The sequence below is a fragment of the Empidonax traillii genome, unplaced genomic scaffold (genome assembly GCF_003031625.1).
Source record: "Empidonax traillii isolate 1590-97213 ecotype Southwest subspecies unplaced genomic scaffold, ASM303162v1 scaffold683:size364172, whole genome shotgun sequence".
In the NCBI taxonomy this organism is placed as follows: Eukaryota; Metazoa; Chordata; class Aves; order Passeriformes; family Tyrannidae; genus Empidonax; species Empidonax traillii.
Window position 1 is genome coordinate 1 of NW_020955876.1, and position 20,256 is coordinate 20,256.

The 20,256-nt window shown below is 53.4% G+C and overlaps 1 protein-coding gene across 3 annotated transcripts in view; it reads left to right on the plus strand.

Annotated features, from left to right (window-relative positions):
• The first annotated feature begins 8 nt into the window (after window positions 1-8).
• Window positions 9-20,256, plus strand: part of DIXDC1 (DIX domain containing 1) — a 28,678-nt gene continuing 8,430 nt past the window's right edge. For 2 of the 3 annotated variants that reach the window (XM_027899683.1, XM_027899684.1), the window contains exons 1-12: window positions 9-257; window positions 7,914-8,043; window positions 8,486-8,611; window positions 9,477-9,726; window positions 10,838-10,945; window positions 15,422-15,534; window positions 15,859-16,007; window positions 17,388-17,477; window positions 17,554-17,607; window positions 18,055-18,105; window positions 19,083-19,187; window positions 19,636-19,689. In XM_027899683.1, coding sequence (XP_027755484.1) covers window positions 198-257; window positions 7,914-8,043; window positions 8,486-8,611; window positions 9,477-9,726; window positions 10,838-10,945; window positions 15,422-15,534; window positions 15,859-16,007; window positions 17,388-17,477; window positions 17,554-17,607; window positions 18,055-18,105; window positions 19,083-19,187; window positions 19,636-19,689 — 1,290 coding nt within the window. In that variant the 5' untranslated portion in view covers window positions 9-197. Of the gene's footprint in view, window positions 258-7,913; window positions 8,044-8,485; window positions 8,612-9,476; window positions 9,727-10,837; window positions 10,946-13,095; window positions 13,264-15,421; window positions 15,535-15,858; window positions 16,008-17,387; window positions 17,478-17,553; window positions 17,608-18,054; window positions 18,106-19,082; window positions 19,188-19,635; window positions 19,690-20,256 lie in introns of those variants that run through there. The other variant, XM_027899686.1, reaches the window with a different exon arrangement.

Below are 20,256 nucleotides of genomic sequence, written 5' to 3' on the forward strand. Positions count from 1 at the left end.
CCCGGGCATGCCCACTGCGAGCCCTGACTTTGGCTCAACTCTCGCCGAGCCCCGAGCCCTGCACATATGGGACGATGAGAGCGGTCCCCCATGAGCTCCGAGCCTTTGTCTCTGCCAGGAGAAGGAGGAGGAGGAGGCGCCCGGAGCTGCCCCGCGTCCCCTGAGAGCCTCGCCCGCCCGTGGGCTCCCGCAGGACGATGCTCGCCTGCCTGGCCAGGGGCAGTTTGCTGGATATTCTGCAGGAGGGCTTCACAGAGGTAAAAACAAAAAGAAAAAAAAAAAAAAGAAAAAAAAAATCCAGGTCCCCCAAACCTCGCTTCCCCGCGTGTTCTCGCAGGGGTTGTCGCGCTCCGAGGGAGCGGAGGAGAAGGGGGACCAGGAGTGGAAATTCTGCTGAGTGGAGGCAGCACAGCCTTCCGTGGTGCTCAGCTCTGCTCTGAACCGCGGCCGATCATTCGAATTCAATTCGCCAATAGGGTTGTTTGGGTTTTGTTTGTTTGTTTGTTGCTTTTTATTTTATTTTATTTTTGAGCCGTTTGTGGCAGTTTTACTTCGGGTGCTTTCAGCCCGGAGTTTTTATTCCCTCCCCAGTTGCTTCACTGTGGTACCAGTAAATAATACAAACTGCTGGGGTGGTTTGCTGTGTGGAACTGACTCCTCTCCCGATGTCTGCGAGTCTGAAGGTTGTAAATCTGCTTTGTGGACTCACATTTCTCGGGAGAGGCTGACAAAGAGCAGGCTGGCGGGGTGGTTTGGTGTTTTTTTCCCTCCCCATCTTTTGCTGTAAGTTGAACCTCCACGGGGCTGAAATTCAGCTTGGTCGGGAAAATGTAATTCTTAAAGTGTTTCTTTATTTGCTTATTCTGCCGTTAGGAGGGTAATAAATCATAAAATAAGGAGAAGCAGCAGTTCCAGACGTGGGAATCCTGTAGCTGGGGGGGGGGGGGGGTGTTACAGTGTGATTTCCCTCCTTGAGGTGCACAAAGAATTGGGGTCTTCATGGACTCAGCACAAAATACCAGGGCAGAACACGCTGGAAAGCTGAAAAGGGAGAAAAATTTGGGGGGCTTTTGCTGGAACTAAAGAGTGGCTGCCGTTTGCCTCCTCGCTCGGGAGCAGGGACAGTCTCTTGGGGTGTTTTTTTCTCAGAGCGCTGAGTTTTGTTTGGTGTTGGGTGATTCCTCCTCCCTGCGGAGCTCACGGGGCACGAACATCCCTGCTGGGCTCCACGGGGAAAACAAACTAGGGGGGGGAAACTTGAGCTTCTGAGCTCGGCCCGGGGTCTCCTTTGATCGCCCAGGGTAGCTGGAAATGCTCCATCCCCTCCTCCACAGAGCATCCGTCTCACCCTCAGCCAGCAAAGGGCTTGTTTTAGCTCAGGCTCACACTTCCTGTGCTCGAGGGCAGCAGATGCTGCTCAGGCATAAACTCATAGTGCCCTGTGTACTAATAATTAACACGGTATAGTTAATGAAGGGGACAGGGAACAGCCACGTTCAGTGCCGGCCCCACCCCGGCTGTCTGGTTTTACCCAGCTGGGGAGAAAAACGCCCCTCTCCCCCCGTGAAAACAGATTCCCCCTGGTGTGTCCCACTCCCTGCCACAGCACACGCTGCAGCCTGTAACAAAAGTTGCATTCAGCCCACAGATGAGCTGCTGAGCGAGCTCCTGGGGGTGTGCAGAGCTCAGGTGCATCCCTACACGTGCCTGGCATGGCCCTGTTTCTCCAGGGGTATTGACTGTGTGACTCCATCTCACCAGTTTTGCTCAATAATCCACGCCTGGGAGGTTTCCAAAAGGCAAAAGTTCCTTTTGTTCCTTTGCACTGTTAGCCCCCTCGCTGCCCACCCTCCTGAGCGAGAGCCACCCCAGGCAGCCCAATTACCTCGTAATTAGGGCTGGAGAATGCCCTGTGCTCGTCCCCTCTGCAGCCCAGGCCTGTTGTGCTCCACAGGCCATGTGGCACTGATGTTTTCTCCAGTCACAGCTTGTAAAGGGGGCCCTGCAAGCTGCAGCCTCAGCGCATCCCCCTCCCAGAGCCCCTGGCCAAAACACCCCGCGGGCCCTGTCACCTGCAGCACCCAGGCAGGGGGGTCTGTTTGATGTTTGAAGGGAAGCCCCCCCTGGGCATCACTCCCTGGCTCATGAAGGGGCTGCCCTGCCTTGGAGCTGTGTCCCTGCTGTTTGCCAGGCTCTCACCCTCCTCTGAGATAAATAATTCAGTGCCACAGCTGGATGGTGCCACGGGGCCGTGTGGCTGCTAAAAGCAGCAGTTTATAATGAAAGGAACCACAGAGAGCGGGGTCTCCTCTGCAGAGACTCTGGCCATGTGGCCTCAGCCTGTTCTCCCTCCTCAGGGAAATGCAATTTATTTGAGGTACGTGTTGACACTTCTGCTGCCAGTTCTCTAAAACAGATGGGGCACAAGAGGACTGTGTCACAAACTGCCCTGACAGCTCCAAGGCATCGCTGAGCCTGTGTTTTAACAATAACATGCCTTCTCCCGTTCGAGTCGGAAGATCGTTTCCTCCTGCAGATTTAATTATGTGGTTGCTTGTGTGCAGTGAGTAATTTAAAATAGATATTTGCAACCACCCCTCCCCCGGAGATCACCCTGAACAAACAATCCACTCCAGAGAGGATGTGCTGGCAGGGAATTTTCAGGAGCCCGGGTTTGGTTTGAAATCAGGGTCTCCAAACAGCAGCAAAGCGAAGTCCAGGGTTACCAGCCAAGGCTCTGCCTGGAAGTGGAAATACCTACCCGTTTGTAGGTGAGAGCTGCTGCTCCCCAGGAAGTGCTTCAGGGCAGGCAGGGCTGTGTTCTCTCCCCTGTTCTCACCAGACAGCCCCTAACCAAGTGCTTCAGGGAGTATTTTCCATCAAATAGAGGGTTCCTCCTCTCTGAGTGGCGTCTGCACTGGGTAATTCCTGATTTCCCCCACACACAGTCTCTCCCCTTCTCTCCCCAAGGTTTGCTGTACCCCTCGGGGGACGTGAATTGATGAGATGCCACCCTGCCTCCTTGCCCTGGGTTTGGTTTTGGTTTGCTTTTCTGGCTGGAGTTGTTTTCTGGCAGTGAGGACTTGCTGCTGGCCTGGCCCTGGCAGCCCTCCTGTTCCCCCGGCTGCCACATCCTGATCTGTGATAAAAAGGGCTCTGCTGCTGCCGTGAGCCCAGCACCAGGAACTTGCAGCAGCCCTGTCCGTGCAGGGAGTGCTATTTCTGGCTAATAGGATTCACCAGGGAGAGCTGTTTTGACTTCTGGCTCCCTCATCCCGTTCAGCCCTTCAGGACCAGCCCATAACTGAATGCTCCCCGTGGCAGTGAGTCCCCCAGAACACACAAAGCCCTTTGGGGAAGCTGCTGTTTTGCACAGCAGGGCTGAGCCTCATCTCACATCAGCTCGGTGTTGCTGTGACTGGCAGGGTTTTCACACCTCAGGGTTTCACACCTCGGGGTTTCACAGCCTCTCTGCGCTGCTGAAGCCACGGGATGGTCAGGCTGCAACAGGTCAAAACTGGGTCTGAAGAACCATCTGAACCTTTGCAGGTTGTCTGTTGGGCTGTAATTCTGCTAAGCCTTGACCAGAGGCATCAGAGAGCACAGCTGGGGCTGCCCACTCCTCCATTCACACACAGATGTGCTCCAGCAGGCATTTGTTTGGCTCCAGCAGGAATTCACAGCAAGTTTTCCCCCCCAGCCTTGTGGCTGGCCAGCCAGGGAAGGATGTATTTGCTGTTCTATAGGATTAGGGGTGGAGCAGTTGGGATTCAATCCCTGCCTGAGGTCCCCTGGATGTGTAAGCCAGGCTATTACTTGGCCTTCCCTTGGCAGGGTGTATTCCAGAGCATCTGCACAGTCACACCCACAGATTTCTTGCTGTCAAACCATTTTACAAGGAACATAAAAATTACTACAGCTGCTCTCTGGATGGAAGCTGAGGCTGCCACGCTCACAGCAAGTCTCTGGCAGAGGGAAGAAAAGAGCCTGTGTCCTAAATGTGCCTTTTAGTGCCCTTCAGGGAGCCTCAAGGGGTGTCCCTTCCCCTGTCCTTCAGCTGGAAGGTCCTTTCCTGCAGGAATCCCTGAGCAATCAGTCCCAGCCTGTGCTCAGCCCCTCTCCCTGCCTGCTCAGGGCTGGGGGTGCATCCTGCTGGAGAAGGAACAATGCTCCTTTTCTTTCCCAGGGCATCAGGGGATGTCTCAGTGCAGCTTGTTTTGACAGACCTTGGACTGTGTTTGGGTGTAGTGGAAACCATTGGATAATTCAGGGTGAATCATGTGCTCCAAAGCCCTGGCAGTTCACAGTCAGAGCTCCCCTGTGGCTCAGCTTTTTTGCCAGTATTTGCCTGTATTTTTGCCTGTGTGCTGGCACACAGACCCTGCCTGGGTGGGAAAAGGGCCTCAAATACCTGCTGAGCAGAACCCCTGCAGATCTGAGTGGTGCTGCTGGTCCAGGGTCTGGCATTTGCAGCACCAAGCTCTTTCACAACACGAAATTAATGAAATACCACTGTGTTTAGGCCCAGGTAGGAATGACTTCATCCTGTCCTGGAAGCTGGATGCCTCTGGAACGGAGCATGGCTGCTGTTGGCTTTACAAGAGGTGAAAATCCAGGTGGTAGAAATAATTTAGGGAGCTGGAATGGAACTGAGCCTGTTAATGGGTGTGAAACACGTGGAAAACTCTGCAGTCAGAAATTTCCCTGTCCTGCTGGGCAGCTGGGAATGAACAACTTCTGCTTTCAAGTAAGAGTTTTATGGAAGAGGAGCCCTGTGGGTGCTGCTGGTTGTCCTGGCATCACCCTGGTCATAACTGGGTGGGTGTTACTGTTGGCCCATCAGGAGCTGCCTCAACGCGTTGAACAGCCTGAATCACATTTAGGCAGCAATTTTTAGGGGGGGGGGGGGAAAGAAGAAACCTTCTGCTGGCTTTGAGAGCAGGGAGGAACGTTCTCTTTGCTCGTGAGTTTTTGTTCTCTTGCTTCTGCAAAGGCCTCCCCAAACAATGACAAAAATAATCACGGAACCGGAGGAACGGCGGGTGGAAAATTACAGCTCCCGTCTAATTAAGGTAATGCCAGAAAGCTTAGAAATCACACAAGGCCTTGGACAGCAATTAGGCTGCTGCAGACACTTGGTCCAGTGCTCTGAGCAGAGGGAACACTGACAGCCTTTCATCCTGGGACCAGCCCCGTGGCACGAGGGCTGTTCTTGCTGACCTGGTGAGACCTGGGGCTGGGCCACTGTCCCTGACAGAGGATAAAGGAGAAGCACAGATCCTGAGAAATGTTATTCCAGCAGGATTATTCCCCAGATTCGGTGATAAGGAGAGATTCAAGTTCATCACATCAATTTAGAGGAGTTATCTGTGTCCAGAGGCAGAGGGTGTTATAGGGCTAAAGAATGATGTTATCCAGGGACAAAGACTTGCCCAACATCAACAGGTGCAATACCTTAATCCCAGAGAGGTGAAAATGAACTTTATCCCCTGGCTGTGAATTGGGAGCACAGAGATGTTTGCTCCTGACCTCCAGGGCTGTGTTCCTGTAGCCAGGAGGGCTGAACCACTTCAGGGTGGTGCTCAGAGCAAGAGAGATCCAAAGTGGCAAGGTACAGGTAAATGTGGCTTTTTTTGGAACACAAAGCTGTGTTAATGTAAACAGGATTAAGGTTAACTCCCCCATAATCCTAATAATGTGTGTTCTGTATGGTAAACTTTACACTAGGCTGGTTTTCCTCTGGAAAATCCTGGTTTTGAGAGAAATGCCAGTGAGGAGCAGGGCATTGTGAGCCCTGGCAAGTGTGAGATCTGACTGAGCAGGAGGGCAGGCAGAAGTGGGCACAGCCTTGGCACAGGAGAGGAGGAACACTTTTGGGGTGTGTTATCCACCTCCTTGTTTGCTCCCAACCTTTTTTTTAAGGGCTCTGATTCCTTGAGCTGGAGCTGTGGCTGAGGATCCAGGCCCTGTGCTTGTGTTGAAGGTGTGACCCTCAGTGTCACCACCCAGCTGATGGGGAGGCCACAGAGGAGGGGGAAGCAAAAGCATTTTTGACTCTCCAGCTTAAAAACTGCCACTGGGGGTTCTGCTGAGCAGCTTGGGGGGGCTTTGTCCCCTCGTGCATTTAACAGCACTTTGCCACTTTTAGGTCACTAAACTTTTATGTCTCTTATTTTCTGGGGAAGTTCAGCCACGTGCTCGCCTCAGCTGCCAGAAGGGGCAGCTTGCTCCCTGGATTTTTTCAGCTCTGCAGCAATCCAAGCCTCTTGCTAAAGTCATTGGAGCTTCTAGGCTTTGGATGCAAAATTAGGAAATGCTGATCAGTCCAACTGTCTGAACTTCTGCAGGAAAATATTATGCTTTAATGGAAAAATCCCCAAACCAACCAACCAGAACAACAGAGTCAGTCTGGTAATGAAGTTTAAGTCTGCAGAGTCCCAGCAGTCACTGGTAGGAAATTACTTTGTACTGGTGACTTTCATATTCCATTGCCTCAAAAGCCTCCTTTTAATACCCCGAGTTTAAAATGTAAATGCCCTGGGATTTGGGAATGACTTTTTTTTTCTTATAATAACAACGACAACCTCTTCGTGCTTTTAAGAGACAGACACTAAAAGCTTGCCAAAAACGCTTCCTTATGAATGCATGAAGAATGCTCTGAGAAAAGGAGCAGAAAACAAGCTGCCTAGTGAAAGGGTCTTTTTTATTTTTTTCCTTTAAATGAGGCAGGAGTGTCTGAGTGGAAGGGCCATAAAGAATCCTACAAAACCTGCCGATTTTCCGTGGGCTGGGAGGGGCTGTGTCCTCGTGGGATTGGTGCCAGTTTGTGAAATGGTTTGGAAAAGCAGAAAACAAAAGACCTGTGCTGTCTGCTCCGGCAAACCTGCCTCAGGTCTGCCTCTTCTGCTGCCTTTTGCCCCCAAAGCCAGCAGGCTGCCCCCAGCCCGTGTCCCCTCCCAGCTCTGCAGCCCTGCTGAGTGAGCAGAACTCACTTGAACGCAGGTCCAGGCACCTTTCTGAGCCAGCAGAGCGAGCCATGGGGGATTAAAGCTGGATTTCCTATGTCAGGATAATTAAGAGTGAAGCTGTGACCAGATTGTGACTTTGATGGGCTGTAAAAGCATAAACTCTGGCGTTGCTGAGATAACGTGGAAGGGGGACTTAAAACCTGCTGCATCGGCACAATAATGGGAAGCTTAGTGAAAAGAGAGGTAATCCCATCAGTGGATCAGTTTGTTTACCCTCCATGTCCCACTCCAGCCCTGCCCAGAGGGATTTCAGTGTCACCAGCAGCCCTGCTGGCCGTGGAAGGGTCACAGAGGGTGGGGTGGAAAGGGAAAGGTCATTTCAATCCTCTCTCTGCCTCGTGGTCAGTTGTGCCAGATGGGTTTTTGTGCTGCCCAGGAACCTGAGTTGGCTTCCCTGGCAGCACCCAGAGCCCTGGGAAGGGGCACCCAGGGCACCCTCCTGGGAGTGCTGTGGAGGGAGGCTGCTGTCCCACCCAGGAGATCCGTCCTGGCAGAGTTGAGTGGGGGATTGCTCCTTGTTCCTGCACTGTGGGGTTTCTGCTTCCCTGGGAAGTGGGTGAGAACAGCCTGGCTGGGACAGCGAGTGCTGTGGGTGAGCAAAGTGCGGCACCACAGAGGAGGGGACGACACCCTCGAAGGACACAACAAGCTCTTCTCTCAGCTCAGGAGTCCTGTCCTGCTCTCTGCTTGCTCTCCCTGTCCTGGGGTGGGCTGAGCTGCCCCCCCAGCACGCAGTGATGTCACTCAGTGCCCAGCAGAGACCTTTGGTGTTCGTTCCCAAGGGCAGAAGCCCGAGGTCCCCGGAGATGAAAGGGAGAACTGAGGGCTGTGTGACTTGCCCTGAACCGGCCGTGACGTGCAGGCGTTTGTGCTTTCTATTTTCAGCACCAGCTCCAGGCATATGTGGCCTGGGTGAATTCCCAGCTGAAGAAGAAGCCAGCAGCAAAGCCAGTGCAGGACCTGAGACAGGATCTGCGGGATGGAGTCACCCTGGCTCTGCTCATTGAGATTGTGGGTCAGTGATGCCATCTGGCTCTGTTTTTCACCCTGCAGTTGTGGCTCTGGTGTGGAAGGGGCTGCCTTGACCCTGGCAGCTGTCAGGAACCCTGGCAGATGTTGCTGATGGTGTCAGAGCTTGAGGGGCTGGCGGGGAGGGACTCCCAAAGGAAGCAGATCATAAATGCAGTTCCATCCAAGCCCTCATGTTTTAGGGGCAGTTACAGCAGATGTGCTGAAACCTGTCAGGCAATATGAATTCCCACCTTAAAATAAACCCAGTACAGTCTCCAACCCCCTTATCCCTGGCACTGGGTGCCCTGTAAGCAGGACAAGAAGCCACATGTGCCTCTTGCAGTGCCCAGACAGGAGATCACATCAGTCCCTGCACCCACAGCTGCTCCTCTGATGGTACCAAGCGCTTCAGTTCCCCTCTGAAAAAGCTTTTTCCCCTCCTTTAGCTGGTGAGAAGCTCAGTGGCATTGAGGCCAACCCCACCAGCCAGCAGGAGATGAGGGACAATGTGGAGAAAGTCCTACAGTTTGTGGCATCCAAGAAGATCCGCATGCACCAGACATCAGCTAAAGGTACCTGGCCCTGGGGGTGGCACAGGGGGGTTGAGCTGCTGAGAGCCTCTTTCTGTCTTCGTTTTATACCAAACTGATAATGTATTAGTGGATTCACGTATTAGTTTGTGGGGGAGTTTTGGGGTTTTGTCCCCTGTGGTCCACTGGAGGTTTTGGGTTGGAGGACAGTGGTATCAGCACAGTGCACTGGAAAGAAAAAAAGTGCCTTTTGTCCTGCTGCTGAGCACTCAGAAGCTCAGATGTTGGTGCAATGAGGAATACAGACCAGGAATCTTTCACTACAAGGACATGTAAACCTGCTTTTCTATAGGAACATGTTTCTGGTTCACTGGGAGCCCAGGGCACTGCTCTGCACAGCCTGTAAATTAAGGAGGAGACCCAGTGCACAGTCACATGTCTGTGGCTGGGTTTGGTCAGGGCTCTGTGTACCTCAGTTGACTACACTGTTTTGGAAAACCTTAGTCTGGAAGAGTGGCTGAGCTCTGCCACGAGATCAGTGTGTGTGAGCTGGTCTGGAGGCTGGGGGAGTGCCATTAAAACAATTAACATTTGCAAGGCGCTGCCACCGAAGAAACACGCTGCTGCTCTCTGGTCCTGTGTGTTCTAAAGGAAGGAAGCCCTTGTGAGCTGGCAGAAGCCACTGCTGGGGCAGTGGCGAGGCTGCAGGACCCGCTGTGCTTCCCCAGGGAGCGCTCAGGAATTACGAGCTGGAAATGGCCACGCAGGGAGGGCTCGGAGCGTTAAACCTGTGCCGGGTGGGTGGCAGGGGCACTTTGCAGAGCTGAGCACCAGTGCTCCTGCAGGGTTTAGCGCTCGCCGGGGGCACCTCCCGACGCTGACCTCGGCTTTGCTTGCGTTTTTGCAGACATCGTCGACGGGAACCTGAAGTCCACCATGAGGCTGATCCTGGCCTTGGCCGCCCACTTCAAGCCGGGCTCCGGGAGGGCCGCGGGTGCCAGCGGGGCTGGCGTGGCGGGGAAGGGCTGGGCAGTGCCCACGGGCAGCCACAGGCCCCGCTCTGCCGCTGCCATGGCCCAGGGGGCAGTGGCTGCCCTGGCCGAGGTCCGGCAGGACGTGCTGCACTCCGGCCGGGACGTGTTCCGCCACAGGCACCGGTGAGGAGCTGCCCCCTGCTCCTGGGGGTGAACAGCTGCACACACACCCTTGGGAATGGATGTCCTGACAGCCCCTGGGGCAGGGCGGCCCCGCTGTGCAAGCTGGCACTGCTGTCCCGCACCCAAACGGTGCCCTGACCCGGTCTGGCCGCCTCGGGAGGCACCGCAGGGATCCCAGCTCTTCTCAGCTTTTACAGCAAAAGAACAGCTGGATCTCCTGTTGTCTCACCAGAAGAGAACAGTGAGTTCTGGCCAAGGCAGAGGGAACTGTGCTGCCTGGCTTTCCCACTGAGCACAATGCCCTTGGAGCTGTCTCTTTGGAGATATTCTCGTATTCTCCGGGAAAGTCTCAGCTCCAGGTGCTGCTCGGGGATCTGGGAGCAGTTACACCCCAACCTGAGGCTCTGAGAACTCTGTACAAGCCCATCCTGGCTTCTCACCCTGCTGTCCATCCCAGCGTTACCCCCACTGCTCCAGCTGGATTCAGGGTGTTGTGTGCCGAGCTCTGTTGATGCTGGAGGGAGATGATCCACCTACACAGGGAATGGGCAGTTCCATTCCACATTTAACCACCTGCAAAAGGTGCTGTTGTACGTTATTATGGTCATTATCATAATAATAATAGCAGTGACATTTAACTGGAAGCCAGAAGGTCTGTTGAGGGTTCAGTTTGCACAGCTGAAGGTCACCTGCTCATATGATACCGGCTCAAGGGAGAGCCCGTGAAGCAGTTTGGAAATGAGGTTGAAATGGGATATTTTGTTGCAAAACTAAATGTTAAAGGTTTATCTTGCAAAGGCCTTGGACCAGGAGCTCTTGAGCAAAGCCAGTCCTTGTGCTGCCTGCAAACTGCTCTTTGCCTTGCCTTCCCAGAGCTTGTGTGGTTTTTTAGTCACAGAATTTTGGGTGAGTTTAAAAGGGCAGGGCCTGTGTTCCCCTCGCACCCAGAAGATGGGATGGGGATCCCTGACAGGAGAACTGGTGTTTTTCCTGGCTGTCCCCTCCTTCTCCCCTTCCTTTCATCAGTTTTTCTACCTTCCCTCTTGGAGACAAGAAGAATTTCTGTTCCTGGCAGACAAGGCTTTCCTCACTGTGTGATTATTGCCTGCAGAAACAGCAGCATGGATGAGGAGATTGAAAATCCCTACTGGAGTGTCCGGGCACTGGTGCAGCAGTATGAGGGGCAGCAGAACGTGCCACACGAGTCCCACTCCTCCAGGTAAGGCATTTTATTGCCAAGAGGTGTCCTTTTGTGACATTCCCTAAAGTGCTGGTCCCTTATCGCCATCAGCTGGGTGTTCCTGATGGAAAGGGGCATTCCCAGAATTTTGTGTCTGCCCAGTCTGCAGGATGAAGCCTCAGGAACCAAGCTGGGGGCCACGTGAGGTGGTCTGCTGCCACTGTTTTCGTGGATATGGGAGAGAGAGTGGATGTGGGAGAGCTGAAATGGCTTTCAAAGAATAAACTACTCCTGTGGGGGAGCTGACCCAGCTTCAGAGCCAAGGAGAGCCCTTTTCCCCCAGAGAACAAGAAACTAAGACAAAGGGCTGTGTTACTGAACACTCTGGAGCTCCCTCTGGATATGGTGCTTTGCTCCATTCAATCCCATCTGGAGCAGATGTGAGGGCAGAGCTGCAGCTCTTTGGTTCACAGTTTCCTGTTCCCAGTGGAACCCAGCTCTGCTCTGCTGTCTCCTTCTCCTGCCTGGGTGTTCCCCTGGGTGTCTCAGCTATCCCCCCTCCGGTTTGTGTGGGAGCGAGGGGTTAATTTTCCAAGGACAGATTGCTTCTGAGGGCTCCTCAGCAGGCAGGATCTCCCCACAGGGTTTTCCAGGCTGGTTTTTATTCTCCACAGTAATAATTCTCTGTGTTACCTGGGAATTCAGGTTGCTTGGCCCAGCAGAGGAGAAAAACCACGAGAGTTTGCGTTTATGCCCTGAATTCGTTGTGTATCACTGAGGGCATGTATATAAATAGCCATTTGGAGGAGCGTGGGGCTCCCAGCGAGCCAGTACTGGACCAGTGCCTCCACATGATGTCAGCAGCGTGCTTTTGAGGCTGTTGTTCCAGGGGAGATGCAAAAATTCCGGGCTTGGCAACAGGATTTCGTGGCCAGTGTCACAGGACCTTGGCGTTGACTCTTGGACTGGGATCTCAGTGGGGCAGGGGTTGTCACTTGGTGCTCCCTCCCCATCCTGCAGTTTAAGGGGGCTGGGGTAAATGTTTTATCTGCTCTTCCACCCCCCTCAGGCATTGTCAGGCAGTGCTGTTGGCCCACGTGTGGCTGGGGTTTGGCTGCCAGTGAGGATTTCTCTGCACATCCTATAAATCACGGGGGTTTATTTTCCCCCCATCGCGTCACGAATTCTCTGCCCACCAGGCAGTGGTGATGTTACTGCTGATAAGACAGAATGCTGCAGGAATCCTGACAGAAGTGATCAGTGCTTACCCCAAAACTGGGAGCAGTGTTCCCTCCAGCTCCCAGGGATGTCTCTGCTGACACCAGGCTCTGCATGATGAAAACAAGATGCTTTCTGTTCCCTTCCAGGGAGAAATGCTCTAGTTTAGTTATGAGAGCTGGTTGAGAGAATCAAGATGGTCTTTGATTAGTGAGAGATGTGGTTATTAAGTGCAGCCACCCCCCCCCTCCATCTGATCCCAGGGCAGCTTCTTCCTGCATTAACTCCTCACTCGGAGACCTCCCAGCCTCAATAACAGAATTCCCAGAGACAAACCCTCCAATAAGCGAAGGCGATCGGAAATGATTCATGGAAAATTTGCCAAAATCAGATGATTCCCAGGCTGCCGAGTCCCTCACCCATCCACCTCCCTCTCCCCTCCCCTTCCCACCAGCATTCCCTCCCCCACCCCGAGCCGGGCTCGGAGAAAGGCTGATGCTCGCACAGCCCGTGTGACAGCGGGAGGGAGAGGAGCTGAGGCAGCGAGGAAGGGGAAGCCTTTCCTGAGGCTGGGAAGAGCTGCCTGCCCAGCCCGCAGCCAAGGCTGGGAAGCGCCGGGAACCCACGGGCTGGCGGGAGCCCCTTCCCCCGGGCGGGACCCGCGGGAGATGCTCGGAGGCTGGAGAGGGCAGGATGGGCTGAGAAACACCCCCGGCAGCCCCGGGGAGGAAAACGAGCGGCTGTGCGGCTGAGCGAGATGCAGCGGCGAGGGAGGGAGAATAACAAGCCGAGAGGCAGAGCAGCGGGAGCCAAGCCCAGGCTGCAGAATCCCCTGACTCCGGAATCACACCCGCTCGTGGGGGCTGCGGATCTGCCGTTCCTGCCGAGACCCTGAGGGTTTTTTTTCCCTTTTGGTGGTTTTCCTTTTTTTTTTTGGTTCCTGCCGCGATTTTTTCCAGCGTTCTGGCTCGCAGACCTTTCTCCAGTAGTTTGACAGGAGCTGGCGTCCTCCCCCCTCCTCCCCAGCACTGGATCAGGGACAAGGCATGCCTGCATCCAGCATCCTGAGGCTCCCGGGGAAACGGATCCTGTGAGGCGAGAGGTTAAAGTGGGATCATGGGAGGGAAGCAGGTCAAATGGTGAGCGATTGTGGCCCTTGTGGTTTGGAACAGCGGGGATGGGGCGTTTATTTAGGGGTGAGAACTCGGGGCCGGTGCCCTCCAGCCTTGGCCGTGCAGGCACCGGCAGCTCCGGGGCCCGGGGGAGAAGGGATGTGGGTTAAGGGGCCAGGTGGTAAAAGGAATAAAGTGGAACAGTTTGCATCGTGAATGTGTCTTGAACAGCTTTAACTTCCCAGCAGTTATTTCTGTGTGCTCTCCTGTGAATGGTTGTGTACTTTAAAGAGCGAGTTACAGCAGGGGGTGTTTTGTTCTTTGGTGGGTTTGACTGGCACAAAACCTGTGTGTTTCCAGAATTAACTTGGTGAGGGGATGGGGCAGCCTGACCTGTGCTGCTGCTTCACCTGCCGCTGGTTCTGTCGCTGCTTGGCACGTTTGGGGGCTTATTGATGCCATCTGAGCATCCCTTTAAAATAGGAAAACTGCCTGGAAAAGGGGCTGTGGACATGGGAGTGTAAAACCGTGTTGTGCAGACCCGTGGGGACTGCTTAACCCACCTGGGGTGCCTTACATTGGCTCTGGAATGTGGATCCACTGCCAAGAGAGGCAGATTTGGAAGAGGAGAATGCTGTTTCCAGGCTCACATCCCCTCGTTTCTCATCCTCTCTAGTTCCCTGCCCTCGCCCACCCCTGTGTCAGCACCTTCTCCCCCAACAGTTGCTGGTGGTGTTTTTCTAGGGCAGCTCATCCTTTCGTCTTTTTTTGCACGGCTGAGAACCAGCAGAGCCATATCGGGGTGAGGGCACTGGAGCATCAGCTGAGAATATTGGAGGGGGAATTTTGAGATCTGTTCCTCGAAGGAGGTGAAATCCAATCCCTCCTGGAGTTCCTGGCCCTGTTGGATCAGCTGGGCTTCCTGCCTGCACTTGTGCTGTGTGAATGCTCCATCCTCTCCTCTGAGCCTCATTACATAATGCAAACCCCACAGAACTGCCTGGGCTTCCAGACAAGATAAAAAAGCCCCACAGTTTAAACCCCGTAATTTTATGCTGTGCCCCCCGTTCAGCAAGGAGCAGGAGCAGGGAGCTGGTTACAGATGTTGTATAAGGAAATATGCCTGGTGAGGGACTGCTGTGATGGAGTTAAAATTCCTGAAGGTAAAGCCAGGTGACCTGGACCCCTTTAACAGTCCTGCACCCACCTGAAAGGACAGGTACTGCAGCTCTTGGAGATTTCCAGGAAAAGAGGATTATTCTTTTCCTTGCACTCCTCTTCCCTTTAACGTGGGGGGCCCAGGAAAAGCAGGCTGCAGGTCTGTAATATAAATGAGGAGGAGGCTCCCCTGGCCGTGGGAGTGGGGCAGGCAGGAGCAGCAAGTCATTTCCATCTCTATTGCAGGGCTTTTCTCCTCCTGTGGGAGCTGTGGGACACGCAGCAGCAGTGCTGGGAGGATGCAGACAGGCGAGCTGCTGAAGCCTCTTTATTTTTTCTAAAACCTATTCTATTATTTCCACAGTGTTTTCTTTTTGTTCTCCTGCCCTTTTGTTTCTGTGTTGGGGTGGTGGTGGGGGGGGGGTGGTGAAAAATTAACTCCTGCTCACACTCACAAGGATTAATTCCCCCAACTTTCGAGGTACATTGAATGGGTCACTGAGCTTCAGCCACCTTTTGGTGTTGTCTGGGTGATGCACTTGGGAAGAATTTCTGGAGGGGAAAAAAAAAAAAAAAAGATTGCTTGACCCCTGGCAGTCAGCTGAGATGGCTCCAGTGAAAATATGTGGGTACTTTGAAGTAGTTTTAATCTAAGAACACGAGTCAGTGGGATCTGACTCTGAGAAATACTTTGCCCTTGGGATTTCGAGTTGAAGTGATGCTTCTGGAAGCTGGAGCAAGAGAGGAAGCAAACCAGGGTGGCTTTTTGGTCAGCTTGTGGTGTGTGCAGTAAATTTATTTCTGAGTGAGTGTCTGGATTCTGTGGTGTCAGCCTCAAACTCACATCCTGTTAAGGAAAATGAAGGGACACACTGTGGTTGTCACTTGGCTTGCTGTGGCACTGGCATGAAAAAAAACGTTACATGGCCACTTTGGTTTGTGAAAGGCCTCTCCAGGGTGCAGATCACTGTGAGATGAGGGTGGTGCTGACCAGCACTAAAGCAGCTGTTCCTCCTCTCCCCTGCAGCCTCACATCACCCAGCCCCGTCCACAGTGCAAAGAGTGAATCCACTGTAGCCCCGTCAGAGGAGAAGGAGAGGCTTGTGATCCTCCAGGTTGAAGAAACAGAAACTAAAACAGGTACCTTGCAGATAAAGCTTTGCTGGGGCTTGTCTGGGTGATAAAGTTGCTGGGAAGTTCCCCGGGGACTGAAATGGTTTGGGGTTGCCTGCACTGACACTGGGATGTTGGTGCTTTTCTGCCACACGTTGTTCCCCTGCCCTGTGCTTTGAAATCTCCAGGAACCAGGTGCAGAGTTACCTGGGATATGTGTGTGTGCAGCAAAGTTTACTTTGCAGTGAGAATGGGGCATAAATCCTTGAGATCAGGCACCTGCAGCATCTCCCTTTGCTCATCTCCTGGGCTCACCTGTCTGCCGTGGCCACATCCATCTCTCTCTTCCAGAGGAGACTGATTCCCATCTCCAGCCTGAGTGGCAAGCAGGGAACTCTGGCTCTTACCTGGAGAACTCATGGGAGGAGCAGCTTTTGGAACAACAGGACCACTTGGAAAAGGAGATGGAGGAAGCAAAAAAAATGATTTCGGGCTTGCAGGTAATGGATTTTCTTCCCAGCCAGTGTTCCCTTGCAGGGAGGGAGAGGGAAGGGTGTGCAGAGAGGAAGGTTCCATTGCTGTGAAGACTGAAAATCGGTGATATTAATGAACAGTGATTGAGGTGGGCTGGGGGAGGGCAGAGGGCACTGAGTGCAGGTCAGAGTGGGAGCACTGCAGGGAGCCTAAAGCAGAGCCTGTGTTTGGAAGGTGGCTGTGCCTGGCTTTTGGGTTCCCTGTCCCGTGGGGCTGTGCTGGCCCTGTGTGTGCTGTCAGTGCTGCTGGGGCTGTGCAGGGGGCTGGAGATGCCCCAGTGTTTGTTTTCCCACGTGCTGGGGAGCTTTGTTAGAGCCCGAGAGAGCGGGGCAGCCCCCTGTGATTTGTGATCAGAAGTAATGCAGGGAGACAAGGGATGGCAGGAAATCAATCAAGATTCCCAGGGCTGATCAGGGGTCACGGTCCTGCATCATTCTCCCCACGAACGAGGCTGAACTATCATATTTGGCACATTCTCCACACAACTGTTTATCTGTGCGACCCTTTGCAGTCCCTCCCTGACCCTCAGCCCAGTGTGTTTGACTCCAAGCCCCTGATCCATATGGCAAAGACACTGAACTCTCTCAGGAATATCCCCTTCTATTCGTGCTGGGAGCCCCAGTGGCTCTGGATTGTAAATATTTATGTGCCAGTAAACAAAGCAGAGCCTGTGTGAGAAGCTCAGGCAGCTGGGCGGGCACTTTGCTCGGGGACAATGGGCAGGACACAAAAGAACTTCCCCCCCCCCCCCCAAAAAAAAAAAACAAACAACCAAACAAAAAACCCCAAAACATTCCTTGGTTCCCTGGTAAAATCTGGTTGCATTGTGTGCCCACTGGCATGGCCTTTTCTCCAGCCCTGGGTGTTCCACAGGGAGGGTGAGCAGCTGGCACTGGGAGCAGGGACAGGCAGTTGATGTCACCAGCCAAGAAATGGCATTTGATTCATCCATTTTCCTCCTCTTACTCAATACTCAAGAGTCTCCAGTTTGAGAGAGTTTTGACTGAAGTATCGGGGGTCTGACGTGGTGCTGAAACTGAGACAGACTTTCAGTGCCTGGCAACCTGAATCTGAGCTGCCCTTGTTTGGTGTCTTCCTGTGGGGAAGAGAAGTGGCTGGGAGACCTCTGGGAGAGCTTTCTCAGGGGGTAAACCTTCTTGTTCCTTCCTGAAAAAAAAAACTGTGCTCATTTCTGAGGGGGAATAAGTCAGCAGAAGTGGAAAATGAAGCTGTTTAGAGACTGATAGGAATGACTCTTGGCCAGAGCTGCAGCTCAATCATTTTTTCCTTTGAAACCTCTGAAGAGGAGAATTTTTTTTTTCTTTCTTTCCCCTTTATTTTCCCAGGCTTTGTTGCTCAATGGCTCTTTACCTGAGGACGAGCAGGAAGGGTCCTTTGAGCTTTGTGAACGTGGGGCCTGCCCTGAAGAGCAGCTGGTGAGCACATTTCTGTACCTAAAGCTCCCATCCAGCTGCGCTGCCAGCAACAATAACGGGGATGTTTTGCCTCCAGATCATAATCCGAAGTCGCCTGGACCAGAGTGTGGAAGAAAACCAAGACCTAAAGGTTGGAGGGACAACAGGTGGAGGGGCAGAGAGGTTTTGGGCCAAGAGATCTTTGCAGACTGTCCTGTTTGATGTTTTTTTGGGGGGAAGGAGGGGGAATGGGATGATGATAGAGCAGAGTGGACAACCTGATGGATGATGTAGGGGATATATTATGTTAGAGCTCTGGGACCGTGTCTGATGCTGGGAGAAGGATTCGGTCTTGCCCTGAAGGACAGATCTGGGGGGACTAGGCAATCATTTTTTTTTCTCAGAACTTTATTGGCAGGGGCTAAGGGAGCTGCTCAGCTATTTGTCACGTTTGTAACTCATTAAAACTGCTCTTGGATCTGTGGGAAAAGGTGGGATGTGCTTTATTTTTTCAGCAGCAGGTGTCTGAAGACACTGGGGGGACGCTGGCTTTGGGGTGACAAGATGCCATTTAATCAAATTGTGTTGCATTTTGCAGAAGGAGCTACTGAAATACAAACAAGAAGCTCGAAACCTGCAGGGGATAAAGGTGAGGAAAGGGGACACTTCAAATATGACTGGCAGAGCATTAGTGTCTCCTGCAGCCCATGAGTGGGGCCAGCAGCAGCCATCCACCTCTGAGGAGTCCCAGTGGGGAGGGAGGTGTGTTGGGGGGCTTGGAATCGGGGGATCCTGGGGTTTGTTTCTGGCCCAAGGCAGGAACAAGCAGTTGGGTTTCCTGGTTTCTGTTCTGTCTGTAGCACTGTGCTCAAATTTCCACTCTTTTTCTTCCTGTTTCTCTTAAACAAAATATGAGATCTGCCTGGTTTTCTAAGCTCTTTTTCCCCCTTCCCCTGGTGCCTTGGGGTGCACACAGCAGCACTGCCCCAGTGAACTCCTTCTTGACAGCCGAGGAAAAAGAGCCCGGGGAATCCTTGCCCTCCTCAGAAACTGTTCAGTTCCTCCCTCTGGAGTTGTGAACGCTGATAATCTACTCCTGAGCCAGAGGTATTTTTAGAGCAGCCTGTCATGCTGCTGGGAGGGAGCAAACAGCAGTAGCTGTCCAAGGTGGAGCTCTCGGGCCCTGAGTGAAAGGTGCAGAATTAGTCCTGACTTTGGCCCCTCCGGAGAGGATTTCACTGCACAACTAGGTCACACTGAGAGCTTAAGTGTCCTCGTGTCCTGGGCTGACATTGGCCTCCCTGTGCCCTCTGGGTGCTGCAGAGGTGTGGCTGGATCAGGAGCTGAGGGCGCTGAGCACCCTCCAAAGGCACAGCTGCCTCCTTCCACGGGAGCCACTGCTGGAGTGGGAAGTGCAGGTTGAAGCACAGAAATCCCTCTGTCCTAACAGCTGGGATGTTGGCAGGGCAGGCACTCTGGGGCAAGAGGGTGCTGTCTGTGCACCCCCTGTTCTCCTGCAGCCCTGGGTGGCCCCACTGTGTTATGGCCACTGTCCTGGGTCACTCCCTCCTCAGGGCAGGGTCTCTCCCCTCCCTGCACCTTCCCACAGAGGACATCTTTCCCCAGGATGCCCTCCAGCAGAGGCTGATCCAGCAGGATGCTTCAGTCCTGCAGCTGAAGCAGGAGCTGCTGAGAGCAAACATGGACAAGGAGGAGCTGCACAACCAGAACGTGAGTCACTGCTTGAGGTTATTTTAGGAGGAGGTTTGGTGGCCCTGAGGGCTCCAGCAGCCACAGGGCTGAGCTCCTGGGGTGGTGGGACAGTGCAGTCAAAGGTCTGTGCAGAGCACAAACTGCACACACTGCTCTGGCCAGCAGGGAGGATGGAGATCCCTCTTCACTCCCACTTCCTGACCTCCCAGACCTTCAGCTGAAACAGGGAGGGGCTTTCCCCCATGTTCTCAGTGCAGTTACATTTCTCCTTGGGCGAGCAGGTGGCATTTTGGCAGGCCATGGGCAGTGTCTGGAGGGAGGAGGACACGGGAGGGACTGCCCTGTCCAAGTGTTGCCACACCAGCTCCCTTGAACTCTGCAGATGTTTGGTCACCCTGTGGCACAAGGGGCAGGGATGACCAGTTTGGGAATGCCTGTCTCACACCTGTGTGTGTTACTCCTGCAGGTTGATCTTCAGAGGAAGCTGGAGGAGAGAAACCGGCTGCTGGCAGAGTACAAAGTAATGGAACCTCTTCCCTGGGGGCTTTGGGGGCAGCATCTGGTGGCTCTTTGGTTTTGGGCGCTTTTTTATTTTATTTTTGTGTCACCTCTGGGAATGGCACTGCAACTTATTCCTTATCCACAGCAGTCATGGATGAGTATTTGTGAGGATGGTGGAGGGATGGGATGTTCTGTGTTCTGCCTACAGGTTTTTATAGTATATTTTTTTTTTTTCTGTGATTGCTTGATAAGTGCCTGCCACTTGTGCAGAAGCCTGTCAGGTTAGGCTGAGCCACCTGGTTGTCAGCTGATCCCTCAGGAACCTGTTTTCTCTGGGAGAGCGCTGTCTGGTCCTGGCAGGGGGACTCTGGGCAATAACAACCCCCCAAAAAAAACCCAAACTCTGGCACTCAGCTCTCAGATGTGGCTGGGAGGACACACACTGTGCAGGGCACCATGCAGGTGCCACAATCCCCTGCCCTGGGGAGGTGGCTGTGAGCTTCACTCACGTGGATTCCCCTGACTCCTGTGTTGCAGAAGGAGCTGTGCCAGAAGGACCGGCACCTGCAGCAGCACCAGACCAAGC